We start from the raw sequence: 18,766 nt of genomic DNA, 5'->3' as shown, positions 1-18,766 counted from the left end.
GACAAAAATGGCAATTATGTACTGAAGATATGGTGAGATTTTTGCAGTGGCTTTTTCTGGGCATTTCAGGTGAATAGACATCTTGTTTAGAATATATGTAATGCACATATAAACAAATATCGGATCGCAAAGTTTCATATGAACTGAACTTTAAGAATCTCAAACTGGATTGCTTTCATTCCAGTGAGTGCATGTAAATGAGTAACAGAAAGATGCCACAACTAAGAAACTAGTATATACACACACATCTCCAGCAGAGCATGATGAGGGACACCACAGGTCTTACCTTTCTTTGACTTAGCACCGATCTTTAGCTTGGAAGGCCATGCAATCTGAGTATCTGTCTCCTCCATGACCTGTGGAACAGAGAAGGAGGAACATATTTAAAATACCTCATTTTATTATGTGAAAATTTTAAATACTTGCAAAAAAGGTACATGTACTATATGTATAACTTCATCTTCATCAACTATCAAAAATTGTGATAAAGTTGCTACATGTATAGGACTGCTGTTTGTCTTCTCATCCTCTACATAGTAACGGTCAACATCAGAAATTTGGACCACCATGGTAATCCTCATTCCAATAATCTGATGTTGGTCATCTGAATAATTTTAATACAAGAGCTTGTCTGCCTAATATGTTATTAATGACATACCACTAATAACTTAACAACATCAGAGAAGAGCCAAGAAAAAGAAATGTGCATTCCTGTCAAAATTACATTTTCACAGTACTGACAAGGGAGGGGTTTTTGACCTTTCATTGAGATTTAGATGACACACGATAAAGAAAACAACATGAATATACAGGTAATTCATAATCAAAATATTTATCCCTTACCTTTACAATGCGTAATGATGCTTTGGGAATTTTATTTGGACAAACTAACTTTATTCCATGTGGTTAACCATACTGAAACACCTATGTTCAGTAAGACTTTAAGATTTTAGGTTTTTGTTCTGCATGTAAAGTCAAAAGAAGTTTCAAACCAACTAGACACATAAGGGTGTCGACTGCTTTAAAACTGTCCTATTGGTCAACTACACGTGCATTGAATGGACCTACAGATATATTTTTCAAAAAATCTTTTTTGGTGTGTGACTGTTATAAACACTTAGGATCTCATGAGGGTGCGTAAATGACAAAATTGTTATTTTCTCAATAATTTGTTTGAGGTAAATCAATATGGTCTAAACATTATAATAAAAATTTTAATGAATGGATTTGAAAATAACTTATGAACAACAAGTTACCATTTGTTTGCCAAATAACATCAATCCCCAACATAAAACTGTACGTAATATCTTTACATTTAGATTTAGTCATTTAGCAGATGCTTTTATCCAGAGCGACTTACAAATAGGGATGGGAACCGAAAACCGGTTCTTATTCAGAACGGGTTTTGTTCTTTGAAAAGAACTGGAACCGTGAGCAAGTTTCTACGTTTCGGTTCCGAAAACGGTTCTGGTGCAACACGTGACCAAGCGCTGTGAGCAGCCTTGTGCCGGTGTTCTGAATATTCGGCGTTTCCCGTCGTAAAGGATGTCACAACCGAATAACAGACACGCCTCCCTGCCTCTTTAATTACTGAGCACATTGATTCCAATGACGCGCATCCACAAACTCGTTGCGCTGTCCTGTCTATAATTGCCGAACACATTGTTTCCCACGACTGTATGTGCACTCGCGCCTTTGATAATTGCACATCGTTTTGACTGACTGTACATCTAATGGCAGCGCGCTGCACCTGCCGCCACTAAATTACATTATATTTGTCCCATATTGTCATTAATATACATACTGGCTTCAACTTGGACCACTAAATAAATAGACTGCTATTGTTATACAAGTATGAGGGTTAGATTATTTAGTGTACAGGTCATTTCAAGAGTGATAAACAAAGTGATAGAAAATATTTATTTTAATGCATTTTAAATGTTTAAAAATGTGGAAACCACTCATTGCATCACACCATCTCCTGACTGTATATTATTTGTAAAATAGGGACTTTATGGAGAGTGTGTATACATGTTTAAGTTTAATCGTTTATATTTCATTAATTAAGGGAAATTAACAAGTGTCTCAGCCCTCAAGGGACTATTTGGCCAACCAGCTTATTCCTGCTTGAAAAGCAAAACGTTATTGAGTGTAAAAAACATCAACTTTGAAACACATGCTGATTGATGAACTAGCATTACTCAACATTACTTACTACTTTCCAGCAACGCTACATTCAGTGAAGGTAAAATAGTAAAAAAAATAGTTCATTTAAATGAAACCAGAAGCCAAACCAGAAAATTTCTAAAAATACCTACATACTTATGAAGATCTGTACACTGTAATATATGTTGCATTTTGACATTGCCAACCCTTAAATTAAGTTGACAGTAAGTAACAAACAGTATTGAGCATAGAGAAGTTAAGTATTGTACATTTTTCCTTACCACTATTTCTTAATAATTGTTTAATGATTTTAATGGAACCAGAATCAGAACCGGAACCGTTAGGTGGAACCGGAACTGGAAAATTTCTAACGATTCCCAACCCTACTTACAAATATAAATAATATATATATATATAATCTGTTGAAACCACCCATGTGATGATCCATTTCGCTCTGTCAGATATGTTGTTCAGTAAGAGTAAAATAATACCACCTAATTGCAGTAAGCAAATAGGCAAAAATCTCTGGTGGAAACCAAGGGACTATAAATGGAAAACAGAATATATCCCTCTGAATATTTTCAGCATTACAAATGGAGAAAGTAAAAGTCCACAGCCATCGGGAGAGAGTTTGAACAGGATGTGAGGGCCAGTAAAGTGCTTGTAAAAGTCATTGTGCAGCTGTATCTAGCGATACCAGCAGTGGCCAGTACAGTCCTTTTGCTGTCAAGATTGTTGCTGTCTGGATAACTACAGAGTCTTGACTCTGAACAGTCTCAACTAAGTAAGAAGCAAATAAGCTGATATCACTTCTGGGCAGTAGGCAATTCCAAGGACTTTAACTAGCAGATGTCACTTCTGGCTCTGTTCCAAATCCTAGTAAGAGAATTCAAAGGTACAGCACGCACATCCAAAACAATAAAACTGGGTGCTGGGCAGACAAGTAGTTGCAAAGGTAAACAATGAGTCCGCACACCAGAAAATGCTCCTTAGCAATTTTAATGATTGCTCACCACGAGCAAAATCCTCTAATATCAAGTTAAAATGGCATGGTTGCTTCAACAAAAGCTTTTTTATGTCCTGTTTACTTAATTCTAATTCTATTGGTTAGGTTTAGGATAAGGTTTAGTGTTGGTGGTTTGTTCATTTCCGAACTTCCATGAAATATTACAACAAATGCAATAAAACGATGCCTAATTTGCGTTAATCTGGTTTGGATAAAAATGTATGTGCTTTTAACACCACTCACTGGCCATTTTAAAAGTCCCGTGAAAAGTGTAAGAAGCAACATAACATAATTTTGCAGTAACTTGTATGATGCTCTGTTGCCTATGAACAGTGTTCAAAATAAGATTTCATTTCAGATGCTGCTTTCGAAGGTAGTTAACATCAAGGCAGTATGTAATGTTTTGGAACAGTGTGTTGAATGCTCGTGGTCCCAATGTTGGTTTCATATTCCTCTTTTATGGTTCTTTATCAATTATGACTTTGAAGAATTCTGGTTGCTCTGTTTTAGACAGACTCACTTAGAGAACTCGGGCTGGCATCCTGCTGTCTAACAATGACCCGCTTAAATGCTTCTGTGAATGCTGTTTTTGGCAAAGCTGTGCCCGTTTAAAAGATGATTTCAAGAGACCACACACAGCTCCAAAAAACTTACACAGCCAAATGTTCCATGTTACTGGACAAATCTTTAACAGCTCTAATGTTCTTACAGATTAAATGGGCTATTCATTTAACAAGTCCAGAATTAATACTCAGCTCTGGTTGCCCAGAGAGATTTCAAGGATATTGTGTTTTTAGAGCCAGATTAAATGTCATATTATTCTATGAATTTATCAAATAGGATGTGAATATTCAGGTGACGACAAAAGTATAAAGAGCCTAAGATAACTTCTAATCAAAATATATCTCAAATATGAATAAACAAATGTACAGAAACCAACAACAAAATATTTTAGCAAACTTGAATATTGCGAACAGCACAATAAGCATACAATATCTTCTAATCTGATATAATACTTTAAATATGAATAAACAATAATTAACAACCTACAACAAAACATTCTTATAAAAAATGTGAACATTTTAGCCAAGACATCAACAGCAACGTGGAAAAATGTATATATATATATATATATATATACACAAATTGTATTATTTACAAAATTTAAGTACATAATATAAATAACATTTAATGAGAAAAGCCATCACATGAATATAATAAAAAGCCATTTTTGTGGCAGATACATAAAAAATCAAAATATAGTTACATACATAAAATATAACATTAGCCTATAATTGGCCTTTAATCTGCAGAAATCCATTAAAGCATAATGTTCCCCCAATTTCTGTTAAATAATAGAAGAAGATATGTGCATATACTGTATCATATCTGAGGTTTTGCAATGGCTTCCCATTACCAAATGCATTGGAAAGAATAAAACATTGGAGAAAAAGCTTGAACATCTCTTGTGTGTACACCATGTGCCAGACTTCTAAGGACTTTGTGTTATATATTAAACCATGTGATTACTGTATGTTTTTGGTGTGAGCACACTCCTGCTGCGCTCCACTGTGAGAATGGACAAAATGATGCAAGACTGTGTTTGCCCCCTGTTTCCTGCCCCGTTCCTGCTGTGCAGTCCCACAGGTGTTCAGCAGGGAATTCTGGGCCTTACAGGACCAGACTCAATTTGGGCCTTAGTTCACAAAAAACAGCTTTGAGTGTCATTATAAAATACGAGGGACCTTCTATTGACACAGCTGAGGCTCTGAAGTGTGTTTGGTCCAATGGGTTGGGGTGATATTGTTCCTGTTTTTATCAAAGTTTGGGTACGTAAGGACCGTGAACTTACAAAAGTGAGAGAGACATGTAATACAAACTCACCTCAGCATCAGAGACATTTGACTTGCAGGGTAAGAAACAAACCTAAGTTTTTTTTACATAATCATATGGAATGGGAGGAAAAGCCTCAAACTGTTTCTACAGCAGAGGCCGGAACTGTATAATATCACCCTCTTTTTCTTGATCTCCTCCAAAAATTGCTATCTTTGAAGATTCCCTTCCATAAACAGAAAGCATCGGGGGAGTTGAAAAACAAACCAGGGTGCTCTATTCGTGCTCACTGAAAACAAAAGCACATCTACTGCTCTGCAAAGAAACCGTACAATTTGCTAAAAGCTGTCAAATCAACAGTGACTAAACACTCAACGTCATGCTGGCCCTCTGAGCAGAATGAAAAACAAACTATTGCTAGTTTTAATGAATTATAGAGAGAAAGCGACCAAAACAAGACAAAAACTAGAATGCCCCCATCCTGTTATAACCAACAAAGCTGTCACCGCATGTTTATCCAGCTTTGTGTGACTGTTTGAGTCTTGCAGTACAGCTTCACTCTGTTCTGGACTCGTGAATACTCTCATTATAATTTAACAGGAGTCTAAAGTCATCTGTTCCAAGGGTGATATTTATTTTACTTTTTCTTTGTTTTCCTCAGACTCAAATCAGATCTTAATTGTTATAGACTGATTATGTTTACATGCACACCTATAATCAGGATGCAGCCATATTCTGAATATAATGTTTTGAAGCAAAATGTTACTTTTGTTAATATAGTTTTTCACAATAGAACTACTTTTTAAAAAGTATTTAATAAAAAGGAATCAAACACTTTTAGCCCTCACACAACAAATGGAATAGGACGGACAGTTGTTAATTTGAATCGGAATCAGAATTTAGGGAATCATATTTTTTTACTAATTCAGGGAATCAGACTGTGGAATTTACATGGCTTAATACTAATTAGAATATTGCCAAATTCTGATTAATAATTCTGATTAATGGAATACCGACATGCATTTAAAAATCACTGAATTGCTAAACAAGTTCACTAAATTTTTGTTGAAAAGAAAATGGAGCAAAATTGTTCAGTCCCTTTTTTTTTTTTATTATAAATCACTTTCACACAATAGGCATGTTCTAATCTAGCCTTATTTATAAAATGAGTCATAAGAATCCACGTGTGAATGATGAATACCTTGACATGTTTGTTTGTTAGTTAATGTATTAATTAACACTTCGGGGTAAGTTTTCACACATGAATTCATATGACTCGTTAAGGTTCGATCTTGATTAGTGCATGCCTTAACTCATCATTCACTCATATTAAACTAATATTTAATTTAGGTATTAGTACATGATTATTAATGTACTGCCATTGTAACATGTTACTGGAAAGGTATATCTATCCTATTTATTTTATTCAAATCTCCTATTTTATAACAGAAAAATTTATTTGCTACAGTTGAAATGTTTTTTTTTTTTTGAGACTTGCATTGTATTTTTTAAAATGATGGATGTCATTAAAAATAGGGAAATTATCAAAAATAAGCAACCTCTTGGTAATCATAAAGCTTCTTGGTTTATATTTTTAATGCATATAATTGTAGTCTATATAATACACTTTAAAACAGTATTGAAATCCTGTTGCTGCCATAGTAATGGCCCGTTACAAATGTTAACTTGCTTTTCTCTTCTTTCTTTTTGCTTTTAACAGCTCCCACTCGCTGTGGAGATGAAATACTTTTCCTTTAAATAATTCCCAGCATTTCAGTATTAAAAGTGTATCTCTAAAATTACAGGAAAGTGAAACAGTTACTGTACAGTTCTCAGCAGAGGTCGAAATGGATTTAAACTGAATTTTTCAATTGATTCCTTCTTGTTGTAAACACGGAGATGTGGATTGCAGTTGGTGTTAGTAAAAACAGTAGGTAATTCAGCCGGGATTTTGATTTGGGTGGTGGAAAAAATAAGGGATTCAGGCAGCAATAAAATCACTGACTAGTCCATGTAAATCCTGAAAATAGCTTACATTCCCATAAGAAACAATTACTGGGCTTTTGTCAAATTTTCCTCCGAATTTACAGTTTGGGTCCTTTACCTGATAAAAGTAACACAATTTAAAGTGCTAAGGTTAATAAGCATAACTGGTTTAGGATTATGAATGTAAACACAAGCATACATCACAAATATGCACTGGGGGCTCTCAGAGTTTTTAGCTGCAGTTCTATGAAGACTGAAGAAGAGATTGAATGAACCACTGAATCTCGAACCAGTGCTGTTTTGCACATCGTCCAAACCTCTGCAGCGATGCATCGCTGAGGTTCCAAGCTGCTTAAACATCTAGACAAATGATCAAAGCAAACCTACGGTGTTAATTGCCTACAATCAAATCAGTCATTTAGAAACTTGGACAGGACAAGGCCGTTATTTTCATTGATGGTATCCATGATCAAAAAGCACATGGCTAAATGGCCAGATATCTGTCACTTGCATGGCTGAGTGAAGCATTATTCATTAGCATAATAGAAACCAGCCCGTTTGGAATAAAAAACCTGAACCTCCAACATATATTATGACCATCGATATGTAACCACCTTGTTTCTGTATGAGCGAGTGACTCGTTCACTTAAACATGCTTTTATGACAAATGTTACAAGTCCCAAAGGAAAATGAGCTCAGAGGATTTAATATTCAGTGGCACAGAGTTCCATTTTTAACTTTGACTACTTGCTTTTTTAAATCAATCATCATCTAATACGCTCACACTGACCAACACCCCATTTCAAAGAACTTCGCTTAGGATCAAGGCAAGAAAGCAAGCCATTCTTCAAACTGTAGAACATTTCACAATGGAAATGTTTACAGCACAGTTTCTGTGAGATGAATTGAGTCTCTAGAGGCCCAAAGCGCTGTTAACTCATCAAAGATGTGCATTTTGCTCCTTTGAAGGGATACAACGGCGTCCAACGAAAGGAAATGTACTATCACATTCAAAACATTTCTCTCGATTTGACTTAACGAGAACTTATAAATAATATCCCGACCTCACACACACACACACACCCTGAGATCCAGGCTTGGGAAAATCCCTCGCCTTTTGTTTTGGGAAAAATGCTCAGTAGAAAGGTCAAAAATCAGTCCAGCCAACCAGAGCACTTCATTATTACGTTCAGCGGAAATCAGGCAGACAGACAGAGAGCAAGAGCATTGTCAAGTCATCTATCATGAGGCGCAGGAAAAGCCTGGCAATATTACAAATTGGCAGAGTAATTCCAAATGATCCCTGTCGCAAACAGATTCTCTTATATCTGTGTGAGGCACAAACACCAGCTGAGGGCCAGAAGTTTGATCCATCGCGCCAGAGCACGGAGGCTTACCTCACAGCTCGTGTGTCACATCCAGCGAACAGGATTGTGGGTGGAGGGCTAGGAAACGGCCCAAATCTGTGTTTCCATGAGCGCACGGCTTCAGCGTACTGTGCAAGATGTTGTTGCTCACCCTGTGTATCGTTGAGATTGGCATCCTGCACAACTGACGAATCGTGTTTGTTTTTCTATAATTCATGGCATCTTGTCACATAAAGAAGGCAAAACTCAGACTCAGAGAAACATGGGGCCAAATGTTTTCGTAGACAAAAACAAGGATTCAGCAGCGAGGAGAAATACAAACCAGGAAGGATCAGGAAAGGGTAAGAACATCACATGTGCAAATTAGTAAATTAGTCAAATTTAAAATTAGTAATAAGATATTTTGTTGAATGTTCATGTTGCTCTTTTCCATGCATTGAACGTAAATAGTGACCAGATGCTATTAAGCTCCAAAAGAAAAAAAAATTATAGAATCATCATGAAAGACTTGTGCGCAATATTCTAAGGGCCCTATCACACACCCAGTGCAATGCAGCGCAAGGTGTGGGGTAAGTGTTTTTAATAGTTTCAGCTCGACGCAGTTCTCGTTTTCCCATCCTCCGCCACATTGTTTAAAAACCAAATGCATTTGCATCCATTTGTGTGCCCATGGGAGTGCTGGTCTAAAAAAGAGGTGTGTTCAGGCGCATTGTTGGTGCGTTGCTATCTTGAGGAACTGAAAATAGACTGCACCATAGTCCAACTCGAACTTCGTCTAAAGTCTGGCACAATATTTTTTCTTTGTTATTTAAAGAGCGCATTTAGAGCTGTAGTCAAGTCCAGCTTTGTCAAGTCCAAGTCAAGTCCAAGTCCAGGACTAGTCGAGACCGAGTCAAGACCGAGTCCAAAGAGGTTCGAGTCCAAGTCAAGTCCAAGCCCAAAAGTTTCAAGTCCAAGTCAAGACTGAGTCCAAATGAGAGAAAAAAGGGTCCTCTTCAAGACCACATACTTAACTACTGATAATGTTTGTGATGCGAGAGACAGCATATCTCCTATTCTAAGAAAATAATTTTACATTATTATTTGTAATGATGAAAAAGCATGTGCAAAGTAACAACTCTGTAGGAGAGGGGTCTCCAAACTAGATCCTGGATGGCCAATGTCCTGAAAAGTTTAGCTCCAACTGGCCTTAACACACCTGGAAGATTAGTGTGTCTAGTAAGAGCTTGATTAGCTGGTTCAAGTGTGCATAATTAGGGTTAAAGCTAACAGGGGTGTTACACAAGATCCCGGGCCCTATGCATAGGCAGTCCTGATGGGCCCCCATGCCCCTCACCCATGAAAATATCCAGGTAAAATAAAATATATTTCAGATTCATACTTTTTAAGGGCCCTCTCTTCCTTTGGGGCCCTGGTAATGAGTACCTGGTTTTACCCCCAGTCTGACCCTGGCAGCTAAACTATAAAGGACACTGGCCCTCTAGAACAGAGTTTGGAGATGTAAGGTCAAATTATTTTTATGTACTGTATTTTCATTTTATTTACTTAAAAATGCTGCTTTTGCTGACATTATGTCTGTGGTCAAAAATGTATATGACTAATGCCTTGTCACAGTGCACAAACACACGCAAAGTTCGGGATATGACAAATGCACGCAGCAAGGCTAGAAGGGATACGTTTGGCTCTACTGGGCATGCGCACATAAATACAGCGAAATTTTTGTCATTCTGTACTAGTGCTTGCATAGACTAGTCGAGCGCTGTCGGAAACAATCGACTACTCCAGCATGCATTAACCATAATGCATACAAAGTGTTTGCAAGTACGACGTGAATTTTAGAATTACAATATTGCGTGGAGCTGTTACTATATGATCTTATCTATGTTGCATGTAAAAATAAAATATGTAATGTAATAATTAGGGTGGTGCCTGAAGCCGAATACCTTATTCGGAATGGCAAGGATAATGGCTTAAAAAACGAATAACGGACAAGGAATAATTCTGCCTGAATACTCGGCTGAAGCTGACACAGTCTGGTGTTTGCTAGATAACAGGTGAGCCAGGGGATCAGCGCCAGAAGTGAATGAATGTAAACTTTATGAGTGAAAAGAGTGCAAATCAAACACTGCGTTGTTGTCGCCTCTCTGTGCATCTCTCAGAAATTAGAGCGTCGCAAGAGTAATTTTACCTATAATAATACATCATACACGTTATAGTATTTGTATATATTTAAAAGGCAATGATTTAAAGCTTAGGTTACGATATGATACGAATGAATGGAATAAGCACAGCGCGCTCAACAATCAAACAACCGTGTCGCACGTCTCAGTCTCTCAAAAACCAAATCAGTTCTCTCTCAAGAGTAGGCTAATAATCAGCTTAGATACAGATACATTTTCTACTTGTCCTACATGTTTGCATCTTTACCTTTTGCTGGTTTGCGCGGCACACACACATCTGTTTAGTGAAGTTCATTAACATTAAGACTTGCTTAAAGTGTTCTGCGTAATGAAAATGTGCGCATTGAATGGATTCAGTCGTGTTCAGATGATCACTAAACGTTTGTCATGACATCTCTCTGCTTGCATGATAAATATTATTTTAGAAATTAATAATTATTTTAGTTTAACACGACATACTTGTTCAGTGATAACTACGAAAATAAATATAAAGTCATAACGATCTTATCAAGTAACTGTACGGTGTTGTATCCGAATGCAGATAGGAAAAATGTTGTGATTGTTACAGATACAAATACTGGCTGTTACATGAAAATTTAAATATGTATTGTCATAATTATAAAATTTTTAAAATTTACTTATGTAATTGTTGCATAAGGCTATACATTAATAAGTGTTTATTGATAAAAAAAAAAAACTATTTAATGTGTTTTCATTTACAATAGCATTAATCACGAGTAGTCGAGTAACTCAAGCATTTTTTATTAAAAAAATCGACTAGTAGAAATCAGTAGTCTTGCAACCCCTATACTGTACAACAATAATTAGTATTCCATTATTGTAAAGGGTATGTTTAAGGCTATCTAGGTGTAGACGTAAATAAAACACAAACTTTTCAGGTTGCATTAAGTGCACCGCTGGTCATGCATCTTTCCCGGAACAATACTGAAAGCTAAGAAGGAGAAACAGATGATCATAGCTGTACAAGGATAGTCATTTTTTTAAATGAATCTATTAGCAGAGCTACTGCAAGGGATTTTTAGTGCTGGAAATCCATTTATTTTTTTGCTGAAACTTCTGCGTCTTCATGGAGAGCGGGTCATGTTTGCATAGCAACAGCAGACGCCACTGGAGCGCAAGCGCAGGCTACAGAGTGCTTTGGAAATAAGGAGAGCGGCGCACCAAGCATTTTCCACACGTTTTCAGTCGCGACATCATGCAAATGTGGTTTTGTTTTGAAGGAGAAATTTTTTATTTTAATTTTTTTTTGCTGGACTCGGTGGAGACCAACTAGAAGACTTGGCGAGTCCAATGGCCAAGTCCGAGACAAGTCCGAGTGCAAATGCAACGAGTCCGAGACAGTGGCGTAGCCAGGGGAGGGGCCATGGGGGCACTGGCCCCTCCTGAAAACTGATTGGCCCCCCAGTGTGCCCCCACCCTTCTACTTTTCTGTCACCCACAAATTCAAATCATAATCTTTCAGTTTAGTAAATAACTCATGATTGCGTCGCGATGCTTCTCAACGAGGACCAAGAATAGCGATCTGCTGTTTTCCAACGAAAAAAAGCACACGGTAAGTTGATCTAATTTATATAGCTTATGTTTTTCCATGAGCGAGTTGTTACAGTGCAAGAAGTGTTTGCTACTAACATTTACGACGTTCGGCGTTAGACAGACCAGGTTCGATGATGATGATGTTATCTCCTAGAGCAGACCAAGATGCTAATCATTATATTTACTATGCTCCTCTGATGCTGAATGTAAAAGGGGTTTACTGCGTTAAGATTTAGTTATTTTTCGGCCGAACGCGCCGATATAGGCAACAACGCAATTTAAAGCAATGGTTTAAAAAAAGTATAATTGCAATTCTAATAAAGTCATTATTGAAGCATGCAGTCGATTAGCGACTTTTTTCACTTAAGTGAGGTGACGAAACAAATCGTATGATGTTTATCTAACGCTCCACACTTGAGACTTTTTTTTACAGTCTATGGGTGAGACACATGCAAAAACATCGTTTTTTTACTGGTCAATTTTGAGATTTGGGGCTGTTTGTCTTCAATAACATGTCTTCTTTCAGACTTGTGGTGAAAAAAAGTAAAAAATACACATATAGGTCTTTATTTTACTACACCTTTAGTCTATTTGCGTCTGTAGATTTCTCATAAATTCAGTTGGCGTTCTAAATCACCATGGTGCTCCGCAATTGCTGTCTGCACCCTGGAAAAAAAATCGCAGAATTGTACTTTTTTGAAATGAACCAGATACATAAACCCATTATAAGCCACATTTTACATAGAAAATGAACTATATCCACTGTATTTAGTCTGCAGGACAGTGGTTTTTTTGTTGTTTATTTGCTTGGTTAGTATTAACAGTTGTTTGGCTAAAATAAATTGTATGTAATTTCTATAACTTGATGTTTAGTTGCTATACAATATATTGTAGTTTTCTTGAATTTTGTGTCAATCAAAGTAAATTAAATGAGTCTCAAATTCGGCGTGTACTGTGTTTTCACAGAAGTTATTGAAAAAAAACATCATTTGATGACACCCAGAAACATTCTCAAATAAAAAAATCATACATAAATATTTAATGCATGATTAAATAGCAAAATCAATAACTAATACTAAAATAACACTGGACTAATTAAGCTATTCTAAACTGTTTCTATAGGCTCCACATATTTTACATGTTAAACTAAAGCTACCTTTTTGAACAAGTAGCTATCTAACAAAGTATGGATATATGATATGTTTAAATCAATATGCTCAAGATTAATTAGCTTTGACATAAGTAGATTTTGTTTATTCATCAATGCAAATTTACTGCAACTGCTGCTATGCAAATTGAATGGGATGTGGATAATAAACAAAAACAATTTATTATATTAAATTTATATTAGTAATATTACTTCATTAATTGTGTATTTATTTCTATGAATTATTAATGTTATTCTGTATTTATATAAATAAGGCTATTATATATATATATATATATATATATATATATATATATATATATATATATATATATTATATAAGGCTATTATAAATAAATTCTAATATTATTACTATTTGTGAGTTGTACACTATTCATACATTGGATTCTTTTATTTATTACAGTTTTTCTTTCACTTTTGTAAAGTGAAAAGTTAATACAAATTGTATTTGATTGTTTTGATTTAGAGCAGTGAATATCTGCTATTAAAATATAATAGGGTATCACTGTTTATTACTGATTTTATAGGTTACTGAACTCTTGAAATGATTTGGATATACAGTTCAAACAACACAAGATTGGCCCCTCTGTATTAATCGTGGCCCCTCTTGTGCCCCCCAGTTGAAAAAATCCTAGAATCGCCCCTGGTCTGAGACAAGTCCAAGACGACAGAAAAATGTCTTGAGTCTGGACTTGAGTCCAAGACCGGACTCGAGTACTACAGCCCTAAGCGCATTAGTAATATGAGTGGGTGCACAACGCATGTACACTTTCCTTATTACTCACACAGGACACGCAGCAGCACACAAACATATATAAAAAAATTACATTCCGCCATGTAAATAGCGAACCCGATATGGCGCAACTGGCTTTTAAAGGGGATTGGTTTATTGCACGTTATGCCCAAAAACACCCATTACTCATTAGGAGAATAGGGACAGCCCGTTTAGACCATTCGCACAAAACATGCAAAACAACAATAGTCCAAAAGTGAGTTCTTTTTTTTTGTCAAGGGAACCAGGGTGATGTTAACTTCTGAGCTGCCCTACAAATATGCCTCTCTATAGTTTTCCATGCTAATTAGACAGAAATGTAAGTTCATTATTCATTATAAAATCATGCTTATCAGCCATGGTAGCCATTCGATTTCACTGTATTAAAAACAGCAGCATGGACATTATGAAAAATAACTCTTTTTTTGGGGGGGGGGGTTCCCATGGAAGAAAGAGATTCATACAAGTTTATTACGAAAGACATGATGAGTGAATGATAACACAATTTTCATTTCTGGGAAATTATTCCTTTAATAATCATAAAATACATCAAATATACCTCAGAGGGAGCTCAGATTTCAGACACTTTTAAAAGCCCAATATGAAATAGATTAAATTATGGCACACAGTACAATACAGGTCTTTGTACAGAAAAGTGCCATGTTTACTTTTTGCACCCACCCTTCTTGTTAAGGCTTTTCATAGTTGATCCAGCCAGCATGCACCTGCTTTTCATTTCCCTCCCAAAATTCCACATCAGCCTGTTGACAAATAACTTTACAACAGTTTACAATCCATCTTCATTCTATAAACAACTGAGGGTTTGAAGGGGCAGAGAAGAGTTTATAAAATGAGTTAGCAATGACGGTAATCCATACCAGAGATGAAAAACTGCATCATGCAAGACCAGACAAACATTTATCTATTAATTTCATTGTTTCATTTGCCTAAAATAAATAATCTAACTATACTAAAACACAGATGTTTACATTTTCTCACGCAAGCCTGTGTCGCCACAGTGCTAGGGTGGATGGTGTCAGAGCATTGCTGTAAACATCGATAATGTCTTCTGATTGTTCATTAGCAAATTACTATGCCATTGTGAGTGTTGAGAGGTGTGTACGTGATTGCTTACTGGCCCAAATTAAAAGAGCCTCTATGATATTCTAGGCCCTAAATATGGAACTTATAGTATTTTCTAGAGCTTAAAAAAACAATTGCAGTTTTTTTTTCTCATAAAAAGTGGGACTGCGAATTAAAATCAGCAAAAAAAAAAAATGTTTATTTGCAACTGTGCTTGTTTGTTGGGATTTTTTGATTATGTCAATAGGTCATTTTTATATCTGTGTTTTAACATCAAAATATATCAATTTTTATTCAAGTCAAAAATATTATTTAACATCACAAGATCAACCTAAATAAATTAGTTTAAAATTAATATCCAAAGCGATATTTAAGTGCATTCAGGCTAACATTAATTTACTTAAAGGGTTAGTTCACCAAAAAATGAAAATTATGTCATTAATAACTCACCCTCATGTCGTTCCAAACCCGTAAGACCTCCGTTCTTCGGGACACAGTTTAAGATATTTTAGATTTAGTCTTTCTTAGAGCTTTCAGTCCCTCTATTGAAACTGTGTGCACGGTATACTGTCCATGTCCAGAAAGGTAAGAAAAATATCATCAAAGTAGTCCATGTGACATCAGAGGGTCAGTTAGAATTTTTTGAAGCATCAAATACATTTTGGTCCAAAAATAGCAAAAACTACGACTTTATTCAGCATTGTCTTCTCTTCTGTGTCTTTTGTGAGAGAGTTCAAAACACATCAGTGTAGTGATATCCGGTTCGCGAACGAATCATTCGATGTAACCGGATCTTCTTTAACCAGTTCACGTCTCCAATAAGCATTAATCGACAAATGACTTAAGCTGTTAACTTTTTTAATGTGGCTGACACTCCCTCTGAGTTTAAACAAACCAATATCCCGGAGCAATTAATTTGCTCAAACAGTACACTGACTGAACTGCTGTGAAGAGAGAACTGAAGATGAACACCGAGCCGAGCCAGATAACGAACAAAAGATTGACTTGTTCTCGTGTCATAATGACATAATTTTCATTTTTCGGTGAACTAACCCTTTAACATGTGTTCCCTGGGAATCGAACCCACAACCTTTTGCGCTGCTAACGCAATGCTCTACCACTGAGCTAAGTTTAAACCAACAAAAAAAAAATTTAAGGTAACATCAGGTAGTGTTCAATTTTTTCCCCCCACCAACCCTAAGTACAAACAATAAAAGGTCTAATAGTGATGCATGAATGTATTTTCAAACACCTCAAATAAATGAAATCAATGAGCCATTCTTTCATTCAGTACTGAAAAAGCACAATGCAACAAAAGCAAAACTAGCTGGCAACTAGAACAGTCTACAAAACGAGTATTTAGATAGCAGTATGAGTAGCTAAGCCAATATTCTCTTAAAAAACTAGTTAACATTGCTGCATTCTTTCAGAGAGATGAGGCGAGGTTTCCTGAGGTTTCGCTGTTACCTGATCAGAGCTCTCAGCGTGAGGGAAACGACTAAGGAAAGAGGGCTGAATCCCATCATTGTGCAGGATCACGGAATACCCGGTGGCGCAGACACGAAAACGCAGCAGCCATGATAGACAGGAACGCAATGTTGTTATTGAAAACACACGCAATTTTAGTGGACTGGTATCACTCTACCAAAGATATGCTCTTGGGGCGTGGGATGCTAAGTTGGCAGAAATATTTTCATCACAGTCAAAAGACTCCTTTAAAATAAGTCCCTTTTATACCATTTTTAAGAAACTTTTTTTTTAAATGGTTTGTTGCTGTGAGATAATTTCTGAGGTCATTTTCCATGAATTCATTTGTGTCTCTGGGTGCAGGCTGAATTTCACATTCTTACATAGTGTGTTTAGATAAAGTATTTGTTTTCAGCACAAGTATGTTGACATGAGCAGAAAAATACCACTCTTATCTGTTGATCACATTTACAAGGTTCCTTAGGAGATACACTGTGTTATTTCACAGAAGAACTATCACATCCTTAATTTTTAATATCCCCTTATACAGATGCAAAACATGGCCAGTCTAAAAGTCTATACTTTGGCACATGAGCAGAAGTTTGCAGAAAAAAAGATGCGTATATGGTTCTTCTGACAATTGGATGGCCTACATTGTAAGCTGTAAATAAAAATTATTGGAGTTTTACAAGATTTCATTCTTTTTACTTCAAATTTTTAAAGGTTTAAAACATTTAAAGGAATAGTTCACCAAAAAAATTGTATTTGCTGAACATGTACTCTCCCTCAGGCTGTCCAAGATATAGATGAGCTTTCAGAAATTTAGCATTACATCTCTACATCACCAATGGATTATCTACAGTGAATGGGTGACGTTTGAGCGAGACAGTTCAAACAGCTGATAAAATAATCCACAAGTAATCCACTCGACACATGAAGCGAAAAGCTGTGTGTTCATGTAATGTAACTGAACATATCTTCAAATCATTGTTTCCGAATAAAATATAAGCGCTCTAGTTATAATATTGCTTTCTCCAGGGAAAAAAAAAATCATCCTGTCTGGATCAGAAGAGAAATCTGCAAATTTTCATTTTTGGGTGTAATTCCACATAACATGCCAATTATTTGTAATTATTGAATTATTGAAATGTACTAGCAGTTTCTGAGTGAAAATAGTTTCAAATGATATCCTACTCCATTTTGCACGTGTGTGTGTATATGGAAGCATGGACTTCATGGACGCATGCGAGCAAAGTCCGTGAGGCTATAAATTCACATTTAGGGTGTCGTTTGAGAAATGGTCATTGTTAACTGTTCGTGATATGGTAGCTTGTGTTTGTTTGAAAATCAGGAACTGGCATTCCTGGAGTTTTGCTGCAGCTGCGACTGCCCAAATTTGTGGCAGCCCAAGGCTCACGGTGCAGCCAGCCATATCTTCCAGAACAGGCACTTTCCAAGCTCTCTTAACTGGGTCTGATTATTTTCCCACACCTTACAGGTTAAAACAAATGGAACTTTGAAATGGACTGTAATTCTTACCAATATTGACTTGCCTGCGAGTGCGAGTGTGTTTATTTTGAAGGCCAGCATGCTTTGATTCAGGTGCTGAATCTCATTCCTGCCCTGCGCTGTCTGGCTTCTCCAGTCTGTATTTATTCACAGCCTGCCAATTAGGCCAGCAAGTTTTCGCCCCAAAGACTGTTCTACCCCACTGAATCCAAATACGCCAAGTGTGCTTGTTTTGGCGGGGGCCATAAACGTACAGGAGACCTGTTTTGAGTATCCTTCAGGAAAAGCTGTTGTGTCACGAGTCACTGATAGGCTCTCGAAGTAAATGTGATTTATCACACACTTCACACTTTTGCACGGACTTGCGGCCAACTTTTGCAGAAATCAGTTTGAATGCTATTATTTTTCCATTTTATGATGCAGATTTTTAACGGGCATTTTAGCATTGCCAAGCAAATGAAGTAAAGTACCACATATATCACTCATGTAATTTTGGATTTTTTTTTTTTGTTTGTTTTTGATTAAGAATAAAATAGTAATATTTAATAAGGTAATAATTCAGCACCAAAGAAACACTACCATTCAAAGATTTAGGGGCAGTAAAATCTTCAACTGATATAAGATCTTGTGTTTTTTTAACTGAAAGTTTTCTAAATATGCTTCTTTTATATTTGA

The 18,766-nt window shown here is 36.2% G+C and overlaps 1 protein-coding gene across 1 annotated transcript in view; it reads right to left on the bottom strand.

The window, feature by feature from the left end:
• Positions 1 to 18,766, bottom strand: part of LOC132122011 (protein bicaudal C homolog 1-like) — an 88,567-nt gene that overhangs the window by 48,085 nt on the left and 21,716 nt on the right. The window contains exon 3 of the mRNA XM_059531809.1: positions 287 to 356. Coding sequence (XP_059387792.1) covers positions 287 to 356 — 70 coding nt within the window. The remainder of the gene's footprint in view (positions 1 to 286; positions 357 to 18,766) is intronic.

Source organism: Carassius carassius, chromosome 40 (assembly GCF_963082965.1).
Source record: "Carassius carassius chromosome 40, fCarCar2.1, whole genome shotgun sequence".
NCBI classification, from domain to species: domain Eukaryota; kingdom Metazoa; phylum Chordata; class Actinopteri; order Cypriniformes; family Cyprinidae; genus Carassius; species Carassius carassius.
This window is presented reverse-complemented; position numbering and strand designations above follow the sequence as displayed.